Source organism: Netta rufina, assembly GCF_964035555.1.
Source record: "Netta rufina genome assembly, chromosome: 29".
Taxonomy (NCBI): Eukaryota; Metazoa; Chordata; class Aves; order Anseriformes; family Anatidae; genus Netta; species Netta rufina.
In genome coordinates, this window is record NC_140153.1 from 1,405,638 (window position 1) to 1,421,467 (window position 15,830).

At 49.4% G+C, this 15,830-nt stretch overlaps 2 protein-coding genes across 2 annotated transcripts; both read right to left on the minus strand.

Annotated features, from left to right (window-relative positions):
* Positions 1-3,458: 3,458 nt before the first annotated feature.
* Positions 3,459-4,124, minus strand: LOC311220013 (uncharacterized protein; the record flags this gene model as incomplete). The annotated part of the gene is made up of 1 exon (XM_084303386.1): positions 3,459-4,124. The coding sequence occupies one exon, from the start codon at positions 4,122-4,124 to the stop codon at positions 3,459-3,461; it is 666 nt and encodes a 221-aa protein (XP_084159512.1).
* Positions 4,125-6,808: 2,684 nt separating this feature from the next.
* LOC311219695 (uncharacterized protein) lies at positions 6,809-7,408 on the minus strand (the record flags this gene model as incomplete). Its single annotated transcript, XM_084302948.1, has 1 exon — positions 6,809-7,408. One exon carries the CDS (start codon positions 7,406-7,408, stop codon positions 6,809-6,811), a length of 600 nt encoding a protein of 199 aa, XP_084159074.1.
* Positions 7,409-15,830: the final 8,422 nt, after the last annotated feature.

Genomic DNA, 15,830 nt, shown 5'->3' on the forward strand with positions numbered 1-15,830 from the left:
CTCGGGATTTTTCCTCCGGAAACAAGAGGAGCTCCCACCGGAGAGACTTGATTGTTCACCACTGCAAACACTTCACTAATTGGAGTTTTTACTCTCCTATTTTGACTCACGGTGTTGCAAACAGATCAATATCCTGCCTTTGGGATCACCATTCCTCTTGTTACTCCATAAAAATGTTAATTGCCCACCACACCTGGTGTTGTTCATGTGCAGGGATGGGGAGGTTTCTGGATAGTTGTGCTGCATTTACCCGAAATACTTGCCTGCTGCATTTGCCTTGCATGAAGCAGCCAAGAGTCCAATTCAGCAATGTGAGCATGTTGTAGGAAGGTGGAATAATGGGGTGGGATGTTGGTCTTGGGGTTTTATGGGTTGCCAAGGGACCCAGCAGAAAAAAATGGCTAAAAAAAGGCCATGGTGGTGTGTAGGATAAATGAGTGTGTTTGGGCAGCTTGTGAAAAAAAAAAATCTAGGTTGTGAGTGGGCGAAAGAGATAAAGGGAATTAAGGATGCAGGTATGAGCACATGATGGGTCGGCAGGAGGTGAGCGAAGAGCCTGGGGCTGGTGCCCTGAAATAAGGAGTGTGAGCATCCTCCACTGGCCCCAGGGCAATAGGGGCTGGTCCTGTTGGGGTACAGAAGGAGTGGATAGGCCTCTGGGGTCTGAACCCATTCCTGAGCTTTGGGTTTGGGGTTTTCAGGTGGGAGACTTTGGAGCAAACTCCTGCTGGATGCATCTAGTTGGAGCGATGGGAATGGGGAATGCAGGCTGGGCATGGACTGGGAGGCAGGGGAGCAGCATTGATGATAAACCTATTTCTGACTAAAACAGCAAAGAAGCACAAAGGAGTGATGTAATATTTTAAGTCAGTCCTTCTTAACTGAAGGAGAGACATTTAACCCAAACAGAAGGAATTTAAGACCCTATAAGGAAATCAAACGCATCCCAACAGGAGGCTCACAAGGCCATTTGTCCCATCCCCCTGACATTTGCTCCCAGTGTCTGATACTGATCTCCTTTCTGACACTCAGATAGGAGAAAAAAGAGGGAAAAAAAGCTCTGTAGCTTTTTGAGCTCTTCCCTCCCTCTCTGCTTCTGTCTTCACATGTAAATTGGGATTTGTGTCTCTGCCCTTTAGTGCTCTGCTTTGGGGAGGAAAGTGGCTTTCTGCCTGTGGAGCACATGCAGCCTGATCCCAGCCAGGACTCTAGAGGCCACTGTAATATTAATAATAGCACGGACAGACTGAAATAAAATAGTGTCCAGGAAATTCACTGCTAGGCAGTGGAGCTGAATCACTTGATTGAAGAGGTCCGAGAGGAAACCGGAACGTGTCTGGGGATATTTCACAAATGACAGAAGAATGAAGATTCTTGTGAAACTATTATTCACGATGAAGCACTAATTGCACCCTGGATCACCCGGATGGTGACAAACATGTTTATCACTTCTCTCAGCGATAGAGACATCCACCTGAACATGGTCTGGCAGGGAGGATGCTCACGCATGTTAGAGACCCAGACCTGTGTCTGACCCTATAGCTGCTGCCTGAGACCCAAGGTTCTTCTACAAAGCACCTAGACTTTGGGAAATGCTTTCCTGAGTCTCTTGGTCCTACATGGAGTGGATTGCAGGTTTGTTCTGTGTGTAATTTGTTGGTTTTATGGAAAGAATTGCATTTGCAATTGTCCTAATACTGGTCATGATTATTCCATATTTCAGTTATTGGTTTTCAATTTACAGAGGGGATAAATGAAGCACAGAAAAAAATACTACACCTTAGAAGAATCTGTGGGACAAGTCTGGCACAAGTACAAACTTCCAAATCCCTTTTTGTTTTCAGGCAGGTTTTGTTCATGCGGAATCCCCTTCACTAGAGGTTGGACAAACCTATGTCAAATTGGCTTAGGCAAAGCAATTCCTGTCCCGGGGAGTGGAAAGCAGGAGCTGCCCTCCTGACATCTGTCCCATCCCTCCTTTCCCCAGCCCAGTGAGCTCCAGAAGGGATCTGAAGTGGATTTGTCACTTTGCCCCAGCCCCATCCTTTCCTGTGAAAGTTTTGCTGGCACCATCCTTCCCAAAGAGGTCCCCAAGGTGCTCACAAGTGACATTGCATGCCATGGGGTGGCCAAGCCATTGCAGCCTGAGCGCTCGAGGCCCGTGGGCTGTGCTGTTGGGCTGCACAGGGCTGGGACAGCCCAAGGAGCCATGCTTGGGATGGGAGCTGTGTGATCCTCAATGTGTCATGGCATCATCCTGTGTGCCTGGGTGAGGAAGAGCTCAGTGAGGAAGGCTGGCATGTCGAGAGCCCCATGCGTGCACTGACAAAGCCTCCATTCCAGTAAGGGGCACCTTGCACCTGCATTGCCTCCTTTTCCTCTCCAGGTTGTGCTGCAGGAGAAATCTCCACCTCTAACGCTGCCGAGCAGCTGACTGCGATGTGTCACATCCTGCAGGCTGGGCCGGGCAGGACGCTGGGCGGTGGGGACATTGGAGGCTCTTGCCTGGGCTGGGTGAGGTGCGAGGAGCCTCCTGGGACATGAGGCTGTGAGTCACCAGTTGCAGGTCCCTGCTTTGCTGCCAGCAATCCCCCCGGGGAGCTCCTCTAACCCCCCTGACGTGGCCCTATAGGGGGCTGGGGGCCTTTTGCCCTGCTAAAGAGAGTGGGTCCAGCCAACTCCTCCCCTGTCTACTGCCACGCTTCTGATCCCCATTTGGCTTGTATTCCTAGCTAAACAGTCCCCATTCCTCCCCCAGCTCGAAGGCTCCATCCCCGAGAGGTCTCACCCCTCCCTGACCCCATCAGCACCCATCAGAGTGGCACCGAACGTTGCTGAGCTCCGGCTGCCCAGGATACAGAGGGCAATGAATGAAATGAGGTGCCAAGCAGAACTCTTCTTTTTACCTCTCTGACAAAGTGTGTGTGGTGTGTTTTTATTTTTTTTTTCATGTTAATATATTAGTATTTAATTGCTGGGTTGCACACAGAGTATGTGATGAAAACTGTTAGCTTTTTCTCAACAGGGAAGGTGTGCCTGGAGGAGGAATAGTGTGAAACTGGTCTGAATCAACCAGGAGCCTTGAAGTCAGGGTGAACGGGGGTGCTGCAGACATCAGATTCCACCACAGGAAGGGTCAGAAGCAATTCAAAGGGATGAAGTAGAAAACACAGATACAAGGGGGTCATGAGCTGTACTTTTTATTGGCTCTGCATCTGCTGTGAAAGAACTGTGGGAGGTGAATTGATCACAGTGCAGGGTGTTTCATTACATGAGCCACCAAGATAAGGAACAGCACTTAATATTTCACACTGAGACAGTGGGTTACATCTTCAAAGCACGTTACAAGCAAAATGACAAGAAGAGTGGAAACCCTTGAGCGACACAGGACATGCCGAAAACTGGGGCGATGTTGCGAGGATGAGAAGTTTCCCGTTCATCCCCACTCCTCACATCCTCTACTTTATTTTCCGGGCCGGCACTTTGCAGACCTGCTGCTTCTGCTGGCTGGGGATGCACTTTGCCACAGGCACACAGCCTTGCTGTACTGGGATGGGGTAGGTGGGCAGTGGGCAGATCTGCGGCACCCGCTGCACCGGCTTGCTGCAGCATGGCTGGTACCCTGAGCTCTGGCGGGTCTCATGGCATCCTCCTCCGGAAGACGTGTGGCACCTCTCAGAGCACACCGACCTCCCGTAGCTGTGGCATCCCCCGGTTGAGCCGTAGCTGTAGGTGGGTCTCCTGACACAGCTGGAACCACCACCTCCATGGCATGAACCCGAGGATGTTTGGCACCTCTCGGAGCACACCGACCGCCCGTAGCCGTGGCATCCCCCCGTGGAGCCATAGCTGTAGGTGGGTCTCCTGACACAGCCCCCACCTCCGTGGCACGAATCAGCCGCTGTGTAGCTGTGGCACCGCTCGGAGCAGACCGGCTGCCGGTAGCCATAGTGCCGGTAGTTGTGCCCCCTCATTCCTTCCACGCCTTCGCCGTCGCACCCCGAGGAGCAGGTCTCATAGCCGTAGCGAAAGGGCGTGCGCCGCGTGTCCAGCCAGGACCCTGAGGGGTCGTACCAGGTTGAGTTCAAGTTGAAGTAGGATTCCCTTCCAGAGGAGTATATCATAGTGCAGTTGTAGGGAAAAATCTGAAAAACACATGAAGAAGCTTGTGTTTTCATCTCTGTTTTCATTTAACTTCTCATAAGCTACTTTGGTGTCCCATGCATAGTCCAGCTTTGCTTATCCTAAAACCCAGGATCTAAAGAAAGTCCTTGCTGTCACTCAGTATGTCCAAACCCTCTTTCTGACCTTACTCTTATTTTTTTTTTTCCCATCTCCAAGAACAGAGGCAGCCATATAGCATTGCAGCACATAACGACATTGCTGAAAATCCTGAACCCAAGTCCCTCAAAGGCTTCTTTTGCGGCTTAGCCCACCATCCTCTAGCCCCTGTGTGAGGAGCACAGTCTAAAGGAAAGCACTAGTATGCTCGGTCTGTGACATCCTAAATCCAGACACCCATCCAAAAATGAACCCAGGTGCTCTGAGCTGTCTTACCCAATTCACAAGGAGAAGGCAGACGCTGAGTGGGGGAACAGATTGTGAGAGGCAAAGGGACCGAGCCCTTTTATACAGTTCCAAGTCTTCCCCTTGTAAATGAAACACACTGCAGGAACGAGGACTAAATTATTTATTGACAAAACATCCCCTCCATTTGGATGCTGTTCCCAGGACTTGGCATGTTCTGCTTGACTCATGATTCTTGATAAGTATCTTTTAATTATACCATAGTTACTGTGTAGTGCACATAAAGGACTCACAGAGTTTAAGCCACACATAGTCTATATGAGGCAGGTAATATCGTACTTATTCACCAGCTCCAGAGGACCGAGACACCGCGTGCAGGCTGATGGGTGACCTATGAGTCAGGAGCCTCCATGTGCACAGCGTTATCACCCCGGCGTTCCCACTCTGCTACCCACGGGGAGCATTTCCAGGTGCCTGAAGCACAAACAGGGGTCTGGGAAGAGCCAGCACAGAGCCACTGAGGGCAAATCATGCTGATGGGTTTCGGTGATGATGATGATGATGATGTCGGTTCTGTGGATGGGGAGTGCAATGGATGGTGCTGCCTTGACTTTTGCAAGGTTTTCGGCAGTGTCTGCCACAGCAGCCTTGTGGTTAAACTGGTGGAAGTATGGCCTGGAACGGGTAAACTATATGGTGGGTTTAACATTGGCTGATGTTGGCTGACATCTTCATTAATGCCCTGGATGATGAGGTGGACTCAGCAAGTCCACAGGTGGCACCAAATTAGGGTGAGTGCCCCAGACTGCTGGAGGACAGGACCTGGGCAGGCTGGAGAAAGAGTCCTGTGGCTGGGACGGGTGAAAAGAAGTTTCGAAGACAAGAGAGACCAGAGCCAAGCTGGAGGTGTGAGGACTGAGCTGGCCTGCGGCCTTTCCATGGCAGGTTTTCTGTCTTAAGTAAATACAAATTATTTTTTTCCCCCTGATTTTCCTTGGGAATTGCTAGTGGGGATCCTTGGGGCTATGCTAAGGCAATACAAAGAAAAAACACTGGGTATTTTAATGTGCATAGTGAAAGGCTTTTCTGCTAAAGTGAGAGAGAAGCAGCACATTAGCAGCGTGTCCGTGGGGAAGAGGCTGACCCGCACCTTCCTGCACCTAGGGAGAACATTCCTGGCATGCTCAGACACGCCTCATGTGCTGAGGCACACGCTTCATTATCCTGATTAGCACTTATATGAGGGACAGCCTCCCAGTGTGGTGTTACTGCCTAGCTAATGGAGGTAATGGAACACATTGTGGGGCAAACAGTTTGTGCTGAGATCACTTACTGGAAGGGTGCGTGATGGGCAATAGTGAAGTCCACCCATCGGTCCTCTCATGGGTAACCACCATGGGGAAAATTTCACAGCACACAGCTGAGGTCAGCCTGGTGAAACTGCCATAGCCAGGGCTGAAGTTGTCATGTGTGACCTTGAATTTTGTTTTTAACTTCAAAGATATCCTTGTGAGAATTCTAATGACCTTTAATATCTACTCATTGTAATATCAGTGATATTATTGGTGGAAAAGAAAAAGGAACAAAGTGTCAACTAATTTTTGTCAATTTTATTCTTGAATACACAGGGAGAAAGTAAAATTGCAGGAGTCCCTGGTGCTCCTGCCATCACAGTGTGTGCCTTTTCCCAGTACAGTCCTGTCCCTGTTTAGGAACAGCCTTGAAATCACAGTCCGCTGAAGCTGCAAGAAAAGGGGCGTCCATTGCAGGCTGCTTGCACCTCCTTGTTCTGGCTTTTCTTGCTCAGTTCATCCATCCCCTCTGCTTGCCTTCTCACCAGAGGGAAGAACCAGCAACTCCCAGCAAAGGAGGAGCAAAATGGGGTTTGGGTGATTAAAGCCTATTCCCTGGTGGGGGGAAGATCCTGGGAATTTCACAGAATCACCGAGTGGTTGGGGTTGGAAGGGATCTTAAAGCCCACCTTGTTCCAACCCCCCTGCAGTGGACAGGGACCCCTGCCCCTAGCCCAGGCAGCCCCCAGCTCCATCCAGCCTGGCCTTGGGCACTGCCAGGGATGGTGCACCCACAGGCAGCCTGCGCCAGGGCATTGATTTAAAGTGTCAGTGCCGGGGTCAAGCAGGGGATCACAGTCCCTGAATCCAGGGCGTGCAGAGCAGCAGCCAGAAAGCAGAGCTGAGAGCACCAGCAGTTTGAGCAAAAAGCGGGGCATCTCCGCGCTGAGCAGCGGCATAGGGGGAACACGCTGGGGAGGGCCCCCTCCTCATTTCTTCTGCAGGCAGGGGGGCAAGAGAGGGACCTGTTTGTGCTGGTGCTGGCTGGGATGCTGCACGGCAGGGGGGCAGCAGTACTTGACGGGTGGGCGGCAGTGCTGGATGGGTGGGCGGCAGTGCTGGATGGGTGGGCAGCAGCACGGGACGCAGGGGCAGCGGCGCTGCAGCGGCCGGGGATGCAGCGGGATGGGTGAGCAGGGCTCTTGCACGGGGCACTGCTCCACTCTCCTGCGGGGCTTGCCGCAGCTCCCTGGATCCTCGCTTTGCAGTGGCGGCCGATACTGCTGCAGAGGCCGGCGGTGGATTTTAGTTGGGGGGCAAGAAGGCTGCACGGGGCTCAGCTCCACCCGCCGACGGGGTTTGCCAAAACTGCAGCGTTGCTGTGGCGGGCAGCAATTCTGGGGTGGGCAGGGCTCCGGCAGCTGGCAGGCTTGTGGCACGCTCTGGCAGGACCCCTCAACGTCGCGGCTGAGGCTGCCGGGGTCATGGCAGGGGGACAGGTCCGTGACCCCCATGGGGCTTTCGTGGCAGCCGCAGATGGAGTCGTCATGGCACAAATCCTGGTCATCCTCGCCTTTACGGAATTGCATCTTGTGGCAGAGATGTCCAAGCCCTCGGGGATAAAGTCTGAGAAAAAGAAAACAATGGAGTTTTTTTTATTGTTATTATTAATATTATTATTTATTTATTTATTTTAATTGGCTCTTTCTATGAAAAAATGTTAGTAATCTGAGGCAGCAGAGGGAATCCAACTCACCCTGCGACTGGTGACAGACGGGCTGAGCAGGGTGTCCGAGTCCTGAGGACCGCGCTGGAGCCAAAAGCTTTTATATGCAGCCTTGCTCTCTTGGCAATGAGGCATGCCATGGGAATTAATAGCTAAGCAGTGAGTGCCACTTCTGCATGTATATTTTTTCTGGCACTTGCTATTGGATTAATCAGCTGCAATTAGCATCTCCCTCGCTGTAACGTCAGCTTAGCTCTTTGCATATGCATTGGCCATTAACTAATTTGTTCTCCCATCGGTCATGTTCAAATAGGCTGTTACCCAATGTCAGTCAGATGGGATCCTGGGATAAGGATACCTGGAATGCCGTGATGCTGACTGGTGTGTGCAAAAAGAGCCTCTCGTGGCAGTGGGAAAGTCACCTACAGGTCCGGGGTTCCTGGTGTCCAGTCCCATGTCCCAGCACACTAGTGCCATGAAATGGGGTGTCAGAGCAGAGATGGGTAAATAGAGACAGGTTTTCATGAGATTAAAACAAAGTAGAGAGAAATCTAGCCTTAAAAAAAAAAAAAAAAAAAGCTTCCTGCAAAGTATTTTTTTAAAGGAAAAAATGGAATAAGAAATAAATTATTTTTTCATTAATAAGTGATTGATTTTTCAACTCTATTTCAGCCTAAAACCACCCTGGCCAACTCTAAACCAGGAGTCTTTGTGTTCATGGAGCTGGGGTTTAACCCCAAGCCACTCTTTGGCCTTTTCACCCACAGCTGGAAGTCCAGTTTGGTGCTGCAATACCATGCTCGATGTAGACAAGAGGAACTTCCTGCCTCTCCATGCTTTGTGCCATGGCACTGTGGTCTGCGGCTGGCACAGGGGCTACATTCACCTATCATTCCTGCTTGAATGAAACTAGTAGTGGGAAAACCTTTTTTTTTTTTTTTTTTTTTTTTATGATAACTTTGTGAAACTGCCATGTCACTGCTGTGTCAAACCCACTGGCCTGCAGAAATAATAGGAAATTTCCTGGGGGATTCCCACAGCTCTCCCCTCTTTCACGCCTGATCTCCTTCCTGTTTGGCTGGGTGACTTTGGACCTCTCCCACGTGCATGGTCCTGGAGTACCATCACCTAATTGTTTGTGCCCAGAGAGCCTTTGGCAGGCACCTGGGCACGGGGTCAGGCTGTGGTGGGTATGTCCTTTCCCCCATTTTAAGGAGCTAATTCCCTTCCAAGTGAGAAGTTTCTCAGCCAAGTGAGTGGGTACAACACCAAAAGCCCTTTTATGCTCTGCAAATCTGGAATGAGTACAACCCAGGGCACCGCTGACCTCACGAACTAACAACGCCAGGCTTTGTCAAGTGTCACATCCGCCTTCTGACAGTTCTGCTTTGACTCACTGTCCGTGGAGCTCCTCCTCTGTGCATTTCTGTGGATGGTCAAGGCATTTTTTAAATGCCAGCAATGTATCTCGCACAGCAGCCCCGGGCTGTCAGTGCAAAAGGAATTTCCATCCACTCACTCCGCAGCAGAGCTGTGGAAGAGATGCTCAGAGGTCTGTCCAAGTGGCGGTTGGGTTTGAATCACGGGGAAAAGCATGTGCAGAATTCAGGGGTGTGACTGCAGGGCGCGTGCTCCACTGCTGCTGAGATAATTTATTCTTCAGCTACAGGAAAAATGTAATTGCCTTGGAGGAAGGCACAGGACTTGCGTGTAGAGGTGGAAAAACCCTTGGTTAGGGGCCAACTAGGACTTTTGATTTATAGCTCATTACTGCTTTCTTGCGATTATGGTGTTTCTACAGAACTTGGATTTTTTACATTAACAAAGATGTTTTGGAGTCACTTCTGTTCCCAAGGGCTTTGCAAATCATGAAGTGCAAATATTTCACTTCTGAATATCACCTCTTAAAATGTGCCATATTTTAATAGAACCCCAAATGGAATTAGATAACATTTCTGAATCCTTCAGGCCAGACTTTCAATGGCTCTCTCCTTGCACCATCTGTTTTCAGATGAGACACTTGCTGGTCTATTTAACCTCATTGATAAGACATTGGGTCTTTAAGAAGCTTGCTTTAAAGCTCAGCAAATTTACTGGGAAGGATTCCATTAACAAAAAAGACCCTCAGCTCTAGCCTTAGGATGATACAGATGCTTCCATTGCAGACTGCACATCTTATAAGCAGGGAGAAAATAACACAACACTGCATAGCCTGTCACTTAATGCACTGACACCAGCAAGTGCTGCTTTTCCTCAGGTGAGAGGCTGACCCAGGTTCACTGCATATCCTGGGGTGCTGCCATTGCCAGCAGGCTGAATAGTTGAAAAATTCCCCGTAATCAGAAACTAAGCAGATGCTAAAGAAGTCCCGGATCAGAGCTACAGCTTAAAAGGAAAAGATAAATGAATGAACAGAGACCAGAAGTTTGCAGTGTCATAAGCCACAGCTTTTATTGTCTTTCATGAGTAATTGGAGATAAAAGCAAGAAAGAAGAGCATGATATATCAACAGCATTAAGCATACTACACACCAAGAGGAAAAACTAACAGCAGGACTAACGCTTACAAAGGAAAATCACACTGTAGAAACTTCAAAGCACATTACAGGCATTTGGTGATTAAAGGCAAGTAAAGAAAAGGAGAGATCTGCAGTCTAGCAGAGGAGGAAGAGCACTTAGGGTCATATCCATATCCATATCCAAGGCAGAGTGAGCCAGGTGGGAAGCAGCAGGCAGTGCTGCAGCAGAGGAGGTGAGCACAGCCCTGCCTGCCTCATGCCCAGGGATTTAGTTGCCACAGCAGCCACCACCGCTGCCACCGCAGCAGCCTCCGTTGTTCATGGTGTAGCAGCAGGTCTGCATGGGCATGCAGCAGGTCATGGGGCAGCAGCACTGCGAGGGGTAGCAGCAGGGTGTCTTGCAGCACTTTGGACTGCTGTAGCAGCAGACGGTGTAGTTATTTCCACCGCAGCATCCACCGCAACCTCCGTTGGGCATGTTGTTGGTAGTGTAGGCAAAGCTGGAAAGCAACAGAAAGAGTCAGGCTGTGATCAGGAGCAGCATATTTGGAAATGCAGAAATCATTCATTGCGCTGCTTATGCTAAACTCAGATATTCTAGGAACTGAAACCCACTGTTGTCTTTATTTTTTTTTTCTAATAAATATTGCTTATAACTCCTGCCTCTGTCTTTTTGCTGCCATGTAGATGCTCACCTACTTGCACCAGTGCATCCCTCTGGGTAGCAGTGCTACTAACACGGTGCAGACAGTCCTGGGCCAGAAACATTCTCAGACCTTTTGCTCTGCATGGCCCTGCTGGTACCCCTGCAGCCTCTCCATCTTAAGGCTTTGAATTTGTCTCCATAATTCCCAGTACACTCTTCATAAAGACCAACTTTAGCCAAAGGTCCAGTCTAGAGACCCATCTGTATTTGCTATTGTTATAAGATATCCATAGCATTTTTCTTTAGTGAAGAGGAAGGAAGATCAAGATGTTCTCACTTACCCTGTTGAACGGTGAGGAGAAGTGAAGGGAGGAGAAGATGAACGAATGAAGTGAGCTGGGCCCGGAGACCTTTTATAGTCCTGGGCACCATCCTATGTGGAAATGAGACAGCCATCGACCATTCAGACTTCCCTGTTTACTAACACAAACCCATACTTTTTAGCTATACGTGTCTTCAGCTATTTACTCTTTGCCTTATTATTTGTGATCACTACCTTTGTTTTGTCTCATAACTATTTAGCCTGCAGATAATCAGAGGGCTCCTATGAATACTAATGAATTTGTTCTCTCTGCAGCCTTGCATGGGAGCTAAAAAATGCATCCTTGCATCCGTTTGACGAATGCAGATGGTGACGGCCAGAGATGCTAAGGGACTTACTCAGAAGTGGCTGGTGCTGAATCAGTGTAAGAGCCCAACAGAAGCCCCCAGGTCATGTCTTTTGGGCACATGATGGGCTGCTTCACCGGGCTGGTGTTTGAGAGAAATATTTGGCAGATGTCATGAAAATAGGTATGCTTGTTACTAGTCACAGGACGTGCATGTGAGGAGGGAGTGAGAAGACCACGTGCTCGGGACATGTCAGGAGTCACGCCAGTTCCTGGGTCTGTCACCCGCACATGACTCCGCACAAGATCATCGTCCCCTCTTGCATGCCGAGAGCATCTTGGTGTTGTCCTTTGGCTTGCCTAAACTTCTGCAAATCCTCCAGCCTGTGGGTTCAGGTTTGCATGTGGGCATTACCAACACAGGCTGGACAAGAGTCCTTCAGTTCCTGCTGTGCTTTGCTTTCCACTTTGCTTCCCTGGGAACATTTTCTAAGACTCTAAAGTGAATTGGCCTCACTTCAGGATATTTTGCATTTTAATTAAAAAGTCAAGGGACTGCTTGTGCAAATGGTAATGCAGGGAGGCATGGCTCTGGGGCCAGGTGTAATGCAAAATAGCCTCAGGAAGTCCAGCAAGGCCAAGTGCATTCTCCTGCACCTAGTGGGAGTAATCTAACCGGGTACGGGTGGATTGAGAGCAACCCCATTGGAACAGCAGATTGGAATAGCAGGGTGAGGGAGGGGATTGTCCCCTTTTGCCCCACTCTCATGAGCCCCCCCTGCAGCACCATATCCAGCTCTGGGTCCCCAGCATGAGGCGGACGTGGGGCTGTTGGAGTGGGGCCAGAGGAGGCCGCGAGGTTGCTCGGGGGCTGCAGCACCTCTGGTGTGGGGCCAGGTTGAGAGCTGGGGGGGTTAGGCCTGGAGAAGGCTCCAGGGAGACCCCACTGCAGCTTTTGATACATAAAGATGGTTATGACAAGGGGGATGCACTTTCTACCAGGGTCTGGAGTGATGGGACAAGGGGCAGTGGTTTTTAAGTGAAAGAGGGTAGGTTTGGCTTAGGTATTAGCAGGAAATCCTTCACGATGAAGGCGGTGAGGTCCCCTTGCCCAGGCTGCCCATACACGTTGCAGATGCCCTGGCAATGGTAGTGTTCAAATCTGGGCTGGATGGGGCTTCCACAGCCTGATCTACAGGAAAGTTTCTCTGCCAGTGGCAGTGTGGTTGGACTGAGTGATCTTTAAAGGTCCCTTCCAACTCAAACCTTTCATGATTCTGTCATTTCAAGACAAAATGTCCCTCCTCCCTCCTCCCCTTGCATCTGGCTAAAATGCCCTTGTGTGCTGGAGCCCTGGCACTGATCTGACCTAGCTCTGCATGAGCTCCTTGGTCCTCACAAGGGTCATGGAGTTAAGTGGAAGGCAGAGACTCAGAAGCGATGCAGGAAGGGATGTTGCTCAGGTGGAACCATTTTCTGGAAGGGAGAGAGGGAGGCAGGAAGGTCAAGGTAAGGCAGAACCATGGGACACTCAGCCAGGGTGAATGAATGCTTATTTAACACCGGCCACGGCCTCCCATGCACTTTGCTGTGGGGCTGAATGCTGGCAGGAACACAGGGTATTTGAGAGGAAGTTTTTACACAGATGAAAATTGCAGCTCTCATCTGATGGCTTGGGAACATTACTCTGAGAGGAGTGCTGCCTAATGAGAGGATGGTGGAGCCTGCCTGGTGAGTTCCCTGCTGCTGCCTGGCATCCTCCAGCATCCCCAGGGCATTCTGGAGCCAGCTGCTCCTGGCTGAGCTGCTGTCAGCCCCAAGGATGCTAGCAGGGACGCTGGTTTGCTTTCTGCACAGTGCAAAGGAACAGGCTGTGGTTTTAGTGCTGCTTCACCCCTGCAATAAATCCAGCCAGCTCCTTTCCATACTTTCCTGAATGAGAATAATTCCTTGAGCAAAACACTGGAGAAGTAACTTGTAATTGCAAGTCCTGCAGCCAGGGTAGAAGAACATGCATGGCATTTCCTCTCTAGCAGATCCCCTCTGAGGAGGCGTACGTTGCCTGCCCATGAGAACTGATCAATTTACAGGGAACTAGTGGGGCAGAAGCAAAGGGGACACTTCACTTGTGCCTTCAGCAGGGAAGTTCTCATTTGCAAATCCTGCAGCTGCAAGAAGGGAGGATCTAGGTGGGCACTTCCCATCTGTGTCAGCAATGTCCAGCCATGCAGGTGAACTGGATATTCATAGACCTTGGTGAGTGGACTGCAGATCCTAATGCAGAGAAGGGACTGACATGGGGTGGAAACAGAACTGGTAAAGGGCATTAGACAAAGACTGAGGACTGTAGCACATGTCTTGCATGCTGTGTTTTAATAAAATTCTTACTGATCCAGCCACTTGTTGAAGATGGTAGAGGCTTCTCACCATTTCTTCTGACCATTCAGCTCCAAATCTGACAACCCAGACGTTTTAGCAAAAGCAAGGCCTCCTTCTCATAAATGTTAAACTGCTTATAGGAACTCGCTAGAGGTACTTAAGTAGACCTATAGGTGGTTTAAATACATGGAGCTTTCCAAGTTGTGATGTGCCTGTGCCAGTGTTCCAGAAGAAATTCACATCCTTGTAAATTTATGTATGATTTTCATCCTATTTCTTTGTAGTTTTACAGTGAGAGTAGAAATGCTGATTGCACAGGTGCAAGACACACAGCTTATATTAGAATAGACTCATGCATAAGCTCAGAGCTGCATCAGGGATGCAATGATTCTCTTTATGTGGTCAAAGCCCCCTTAGTCAACACCTTCTAGAGAGTAGTATCCCATTGCCAGAAGAAAATGCAAAAAGGATGTGATAGATGTGGTGATACACTCCAGGTGTACCAGCTAGAAATCAGATAACCACCAGAAGTTTTGCAGTCTCAAGAACTACAGGTTTTATTTCATTTTTTCAGACAGATTGAAGCAAAACAGTGATGAAAATAACATCCCACACACCAAGAGGAAAAACTAACAGCAGGACTAATGCTTACAAAGAAAAATCACACTGATCAGTGTGTAGAAACTTCAAAGCATGTTACAGGCATTTGGTGATTAAAGGCAAGTAAAGAAAAGGAGAGATCTGCAGTCTCCAAATAGAGGATGAAGAACATTTAGGGTCATATCCATATCCAAGGCAGAGTGAGCCAGGTGGGAAGCAGCAGGCAGTGCTGCAGCAGAGGAGGTGAGCACAGCCCTGCCTGCCTCATGCCCAGGGATTTAGTTGCCACAGCAGCCACCACCGCTGCCACCGCAGCAGCCTCCGTTGTTCATGGTGTAGCAGCAGGTCTGCATGGGCATGCAGCAGGTCATGGGGCAGCAGCACTGAGAGGGGTAGCAGCAGGGCGTCTTGCAGCACTTCCGACTGCTGTAGCAGCAGACAGAGTAGTTATTTCCACCACAGCATCCACAACCTCCGTAGGGCATGTTGTTGGTAGTGTAGGCAAAGCTGGAAAGCAACAGAAAGAATTTATTTTTCTCTGCCTGAATTTGACCACTGTCTATGCATATTAAACCTTGCTTATCCCCAGGTTTATCCCATACTGGATGGATGGTGTAGTCCCTTCTGTCCAGAATCCCAAGGTAGCCTGTCCCTGAGATATCCATATTCTGGCTTTGGCCAGCAGTGTAATTGGCATAGTGGCCAGCACTGGTTCCATCAGAAAGAAGCCACCCAGATGGATCTCCAAACCAATCCCTCCAAATTGGCCCCAAACAAGACAGTGTAGGAAATCATGGATGACTTCCTACAAAGTACACAGAAATACAGTAGAGTGCAAAAGAGAAGGCAAGCAGTAAACTCCAACTTACCCTGTTGACCAGTGAGGACAAGTGAGAGGAACACAAGGAGTGAATGAAGAGCTCTGTGATGGGCAGCCTTTTATATGGTTCAAAACCACCACCCCCTGGAAATGAGGCATTTTTCAGCAATTCTGACTTCACTGTTTACCACCCAGTATATGCCTCTCACGTGTCTTCCGGTACTTAATCTTTACCTCTTTCTGTTTGCTCACCACCTCAATTCTGCACCATAATTAGTTGTACATATGAACAACAGGTGCAAATTTTCTAATGAATTTACATTAATGGGAATCGGAGGTAGCTATAAGGTATTCCCATCCACTTCCTAAGGAGTGAGTGACCTTGAGACACAGAAGCACCTAACAATTTGCCTGGGGGGGGGCAGGTGCTGAAGCAGTGGGAGAACTGTGTCTGAAACTAGGAAATGTCATCGCTCACATGTCCCCTCTGAGCTTGGCTGTGATTCTGGGGACCAGTGGAAACTATTGGCAAATGTGAATCATTCTTTCCTGCCTCTGAGAGGTGGCTGTGCGTCCAAAGTTGACTGAAAAATTTATCTTTGTTCAGACTTGTGCTTAGGTCTCACACCATGGTGCTTTGTCCTCACACCTCCA